This window comes from Anabas testudineus, chromosome 24 (assembly GCF_900324465.2).
Source record: "Anabas testudineus chromosome 24, fAnaTes1.2, whole genome shotgun sequence".
NCBI lineage: Eukaryota > Metazoa > Chordata > Actinopteri > Anabantiformes > Anabantidae > Anabas > Anabas testudineus.
Window position 1 is genome coordinate 18604567 of NC_046632.1, and position 6683 is coordinate 18611249.

Consider the following 6683-nt stretch of genomic DNA (forward strand, 5'->3'; position numbering starts at 1 on the left):
GAGAGTCAGAGCTGGGTTGAGGAACAGAGCATGGCTTCTGCTGCTGGCGTCCTGAGCGCTGAAGGAGATTTTAACAGAGCAGAAGTGACTCAAACCTTCATCTTCAGGTAAGGACACAGTTTGAGGTGTAGTTTGGGTTGTTTTATATATTAAATCCACACAGCATGCATTTATGTTTCCATATTCAAATCTTTTAGTCTGTGCATTGTTTTATTTCAGTGTAAATAATGGGATCTAATACATCCAGTACCACAGACTGTGCTCTTTACACTTATATATTATACAAACTGTGGTGATACCAAAGAGTACTTCAGCATTACACAGGTACACCCACCTGTTGGCTACAGATCATGACGTTTTGTCTTACTTTAAGTCCACATCTGATGTTAAGCAGGTAACCTGTCCACTTTAAGGACCGTCTTCTAAAGAAGCTGTTTATTTTGAAAGCTGTGACCGGAAGTAGCTCAGGTTAAGTCCCTCTTACTTGACTCAACTCTCTTTTCCCGCAAGGTACCGCAACTGGCATAGGTTTATCCCTGGGTGGAAAAAAAGAGGGGGGAATGAACAGCACGCCGCCAGGATTACGGTTGGTGTGTGGACTTCCATTTTCTTTCACTTTGTCCAGTTTTGGCGTTTGAGTTTTGATCTTTCTGTGTTGGTGGCTGCTCGCTCGGGGTGCTCCAGGGGCTGTATTTGGGACAACAGCAGTTCCGTGAATGCTCTTCCAGAAGTATTTGCAGTGCAGGGTGTGTTGTCATCACTCTTACTTGAACTTTTATTATGTTTCTGAATGTGTGCACGTATAAAACAAACTCCACAAAACCAGAAAGTGAGAAGTGTGTCAAAAGGTGTCAGCAGGACCATAACTGGTTTATTTATCACATTTAAAGACGCGTATTTATCAGAATAACCAAATTCATTTTATAATACATTTTAAAAGGGGAAGAAGAAGCCATTAAGTTCAGCTGAGCTCCCATGATCCTTTACTTTACTAGGTGCATTTTATTTTTGATGCATTTTTGCCATCTCTCCCTCTCTGCATTGTGTGCTACAGGAGGTTGTTTTTTTGCTGACATAGGTCAGTGGGGATTATAATGCAGGGACCACATGCTCTCACAGGCCATTGTCGGCCCCTCTCTCTCTCTGTTGTTCTTTTTCTACTGAGTGAGTCAATTGATGGAGGGATAAAAGGCAAAAAAGATGCATTGACATGGGCTTTCAGGGCAGAGAGAGAGGGAGAGAGGGAGAGGGGTCAGTTGGAGATTTTGGAGCCCTATTGTTGACAGCCTTTAACTAATGCCAGCAGCTAACGGGCCATGAGGGCCCGGAGCAACCCTGGAATTAAACTGGGGACATCGACAAGCAAACCATGTCTTTAAACTACATCAAAAACTTCTATGAAGGATGCGTAAGTAGACCTCAGAGACAGATCGTTGTTACTTTCATCCAGACCAACCTCGCTGACACTTTCTACCTTTGAGGATTTGACAGTAACACAGGAGCAACGTGTAACAATTATTTCCCTGGAACCTTAAAATGAAGAGACATGGATCTGTTTTCATTTTAATCCGTCTCTTCTCGCCTGTCGCCACGTCGTGAAGTGGCATATTTGGAAGCTAAAAGGCAGTTTGCTTTGTGAAAGTGTCACTTAGTAAATCACTCGGTGTTAGTGTCAGAACAGAGAAGGAAATGTTGCTCTGAATGGGTTTTGTTTTAGCCTTCAGAGCTCAGGGCCTCAGTGACTCGCTGTCGCAGCTGCATTTATCTGGCTGACAAAAGCTATTTTCTCTTTGTTGGTGTGTGTGTGTGTGTGTCGCATGTCTTTGTCTGTGTCCATGTAAATGTGGTTGTTGCTTGTGTTTGTCCCTGTCTTCATGCTATGTGTGTTTGTTTGTATGATTGTGCCTGTGTGTGTGTGTGTGTGTGTGTGTGTGCATGTGTGTGTATGTGTGTGTGTTCCAGCTCAGGCCTCCTACAGTGATAGGCCAGTTCCACACCTTGTTCTTCGGCTCGGTGCGGATGTTCTTCCTGGGCGTTCTTGGCTTCGCTGTCTATGGGAATGAGGCGCTGCACTTCAGCTGCGACCCTGATCGTCGAGAGCTCAACCTGTACTGCTACAACCAGTTCAGACCCATAACACCTCAGGTAGTACTAAGCTGAACTACATGGTAAACTAAGTGGTACAACTAGATTATGCAGCCATGTAGTCTACTGGTGCCACAGTTTTAGTCCTTTAATATTACACAGAACTAAGGTAAACTAAGCTGACCTACCTTTTAGAATTATCTGTATCTCTATCTGTGCACATGTTAGCCAATAAGAAACAATGGAAATTATCCAACAGAATTCCCAAACACATCTTTGAGGTACTTTTGAAACTGCTCCATCACTGCATAGTTTAACACGTGCTGTGATACAAAAATGCAGTGTTGTTTCTTTACAATAATAGTATCAAAAGCTATGTCGTCATTTTAAAATTCTCAAATAGCAGTGATGTCAATTGACATCAACATACAGTAGCTTCCCTCTGTAATCTGATTCAGACCCATAAATCACATTTGCAATTGTAATTGACAAAAGCTAAAGTAAGTGTTAGAATAAGCTTTGTGTAATAGACTAATGTTACTGCAGAAGATACAGAACCGTGAACGAATGAGGTAAATTCAGAATATTTAGCATGAGGCCTCTTTAGGGACATCACTCTAAGGAATACATTTGTGGTTAGCAAACAGTCGCAGATGATTATCAGCATCCCAGTGTTGGCTGTGTTTCAAACACTGAAGCAATCACTGAAGTCACCTGGGTTTCTGCCAGCCTCAGTAACCAAAAACAAAAATATAAACATATTCTATTTCCTGGTACCATCTGGGAAGCCAATTAAAAGCAATATGTCAACTGATAAAAAATAAATGTACAAATATTCTTTTCTGTTTGTTATTCTCACATGTTCTCTCCCAGCCCATCTTGTTTTCTCCCTCCAGTGTCCCATCTGCTTTTCTTGCTTTTCGTACTTCAGCCTCCCAGTTGTGTTGACATTTTCCTTTTTCATCTGTTTCACGATTCCTTCAGTTTTTGTCCTGTTATCTCATTCTGCAGGGTTTCTTACCCCCTGTTCCATTTCTTTCTGCTCTGTCCAGGTTTTCTGGGCATTACAGCTGGTAACAGTACTAGTTCCCGGAGCTGTGTTCCACCTGTACGCAGCCTGTAAGAACATTGACCAAGAGGAGATCCTCGAACGCCCCCTCTACACTGTCTTCTACATAATTTCTGTTCTTCTACGCATCATTCTGGAAGTCATCGCCTTCTGGCTACAAAGCCACCTCTTTGGCTTTCAGGTCAGTAAATATTGAATTATTTTGGACCAGAACTCAGTAGAGTGGTTGTCCATCCATCATTCATCTATTTTGGAGTTTATTGTCATAGTGGGGTCCCTGGGGTCTTAGGGCATGCAGAGCATCCCCTACATCCTTTCACCAAGGAATTTCTTTAAGTCCCCTCTGTCAGGCCATCAGTAGATGTAATCCTTGATGAAGAATTCATAAAATAAATATATAAACAGAATACATAATTCCTTAATATTTTAATCAAAAGCCAGCCTAAAGAAGTAGGTTTTGCAAGTTAGAGTTTGCTCTAAAACGCAAATTTAGTAACAGTAGGTATCTGGTTTGTTGGCTCAGAGTAAGTCCTAGAGAATTCATTTTCAGCATAGCTAAGAGATGCCATGTATATTGTGACAGCCCTATATACAGTAAATTATATATTAAAAAGCAGTGACCCTAAAATCGATCCTTGGGGAACCCCACAACTGTATTACTATTACTGTATTATAATAACTTATTCATCATTGTATTTTTTAACAAAATTCCTTTATGCATAAACTGTCTCATTTTGGGCCATCTTTCAATCCTCTTCTTTTTTATAAGTATTAATAATCTTCACTGGAGCACCAGCATCAAAAGCTGTAGCCACTATGCTACTTAAAGCATTTACAAGACTGTCAAATTGGATTTCTGGCATTATGTGCTAAGTATGAGGATTAAGACGACAGAGACAACTGAAGGGATTGTACAATCAGTGCTTGGAAGTTCAGACAGTCATGAAAGTATTACTGCCTCATGTTTCTCTTTTTATCCCTCAGGTCCACCCACTGTTCATGTGTGATGCCAGTGCTTTGGAAAAGGCCTTTAATGTGACTAAGTGCATGGTGCCTGAACATTTTGAAAAAACCATCTTCCTCAGTGCCATGTACACCTTCACAGTAATCACCATACTTCTGTGTATTGCTGAGATATTTGAGATACTGTGCCGACGACTTGGTTATCTCAACAACCAATGACCCATACATGCAGGCACACATGCTCACAACAAAGGACTAAGGGTAAAAATATATGACTCTACTTCTGCCAGTTTTTATCAGGCTCTTTTTTAGTTGCTGCTGGACTTTTTTAAAAGGGGAAGCTAACGTAAGAGAAAACCTCACATGTAGTTCATCGTGAGTTGCACAGAGAAATTTAAGGATGTGTGACAGTGTCGGCGCTGCCAAGTCTGAAATATTCTCTAGGTGTTTTTTGCCTTTAGCTACAACATGATCATCCCTGGTCAAATTTTAGATATCAATGGGTCTGTACTGGCTGTGTCCAAGGGTCTTGTATCGACGTGATAGCCAGAGTATATGCACTTCTGAATCTGAACCGTTGGGGGATTGGATAAAGAGATTTCTGATTTTCTTTTTTCCACCACTCGACTAAAAGACACGTCAATTTAATGGGACTATTACAAAAATATAATCATCTTTGACTGAGGGCACAAACTTGTCACAAACGTGGTGACCTATAGTGGCTTGAGGGTCCCTAAAATCCTGAAAGACCTTGGAAGCATTATCTGCACACAATTTGCAATTTGCTCAAGGACCTCTGCAATAAATGCATCAAAGTTCATCAAACCAACTTGACATCATCTTCTCTGGATGTTGCTCCCTTATGGAGTACCAACAATGGACCTACACAGCTCTATTTCAGGAGATTTTGCACAAGGTTGCACATAACTTTGATGAAAATGCACATTTGTAGATAATGCATCAACAGCCACAATGCAAATAATAGAACTAATCTGTGAATAAGTGCAGGTGTAAATAAGTGCAGGTAAACTTTATGGTCCAGCTTGTCTTTCAGGTGCTGGTTAAATATGACAAGTAGACTATAGAGTTGGCCAAGAATGAACTTGTGTCTTTCTTAGGAAGCTGTGATTCAGGAACCTTACTTTGGGCAAGTGAATTGCTGGTGCATTACTCCTGACACTTCCATGTGTGACAGTTGCGACAGTCATCACTTCCAGTATGTGCCTGTTATTGCCTCCAGCTGATTCTGATCTTTACTTCCATCTGTAATCATGAGTGTCACAAGTTGGTTGTAGAATCAAGGAAGGCTGTCCTGATAGGCCTACAATTTATGTACCAGAAAGAGCTAAACAAAAGACCCAGTTGATGCCATTACTAAGAATTGTTGGAATGAATGTAGGATTTTACTCTTTGAGGCTTAATATCTTCACCAGAGACACTATATTAATATAAAATGGTTTTAATATTAAAACGTATACACTAGTATACAAAACAGTGGGGAAATTACATGAAGATATTTTTATACAATATAAATTTGGGTTACATATGTATTGGAAATGTAAACATTGAGAATATTTAATATTATTCGAAGTTCCAAAGCCTTTTTTAAGTATCTGAGGGAAAAAGAAGAAATGCTGCATAGTTTTTGTGCAATCGTAAAAGCAGGTTGGTTGATATCTAGTGATGAATTGTTGGGGGAAGTACTGAGCATTGTAAAATAGGTACTAAACTACCGAATGTGTCCCAACATCCAAGGTGTGATGGGGTCTCAGCTAGTTAAAAAAAATGTAAATGATGTTCTTTAATTTTTACAACATATGGACAAAGTCCACATACAGTCAAGGTTTTTTTGGTATCATAGTACATATACAGTGTGAGAACTATTTCACTAAGCTAAGTGCTTATTCAGCCCACAAACTGTACTGTATATTTGAAACCATGCTCTTTGGTACTTTTGTCCATTCTCCTCTATCTCTCATCAAGGCTCCTCTACCCCCACTATCTTCATATCATCTTTTCCTAGCTTGTAGTATTAAACATTATAGTATAATGTATATACATTTGCCTCATTGTCACTGTCAGTGTAACGTAAGATTACCTCTCATGTTTGGGAATTGTATTTTTTAAATCAGACATCCATCCAACTTTTGTTATGAAGTTTTCAGCATCTGTTTATCATCTCAGGTACAAAATGGCATTACCAGACAAAAGTGGATCAAACCCTCATTTCAAACCCTTTTAAACCTTTAAATAAGCCTTTTCCAGCACTGAGGGACCTCTCTAATTGATCCCAACCCACAGTTCCAAAGGTCCAGTTAGTCTGACAGGGTTTAAGAGGATTTGAAACAGGCATGTGACTCCTGTGGTTGGGATGCGTCTGTCTTCTGATTTGTGTTGAGTGGAGGATGGTTTTAAATTTGCCTCTGAAAGTTCTGTCACCAAGACTTAGGCCCTAGGTCAGCACCGTTTTTAGGAGACAAAGCCCTGATCCAGGACCATTTAAAATGCATAATTCAATCCACATAAGACACCTGATTTGCTCATGTTGGGAAGGGTTCAGGTTTTA

At 40.2% G+C, this 6683-nt stretch overlaps 1 protein-coding gene across 1 annotated transcript; it reads left to right on the forward strand.

Moving 5' to 3' along the window:
• Positions 1-1369: 1369 nt before the first annotated feature.
• On the forward strand, positions 1370-4336 carry cx23 (connexin 23). Its single transcript, XM_026342110.1, has 4 exons — positions 1370-1408; positions 1963-2145; positions 3138-3335; positions 4139-4336. Exons 1-4 carry the CDS (start codon positions 1370-1372, stop codon positions 4334-4336), a joined length of 618 nt encoding a protein of 205 aa, XP_026197895.1.
• Positions 4337-6683: the final 2347 nt, after the last annotated feature.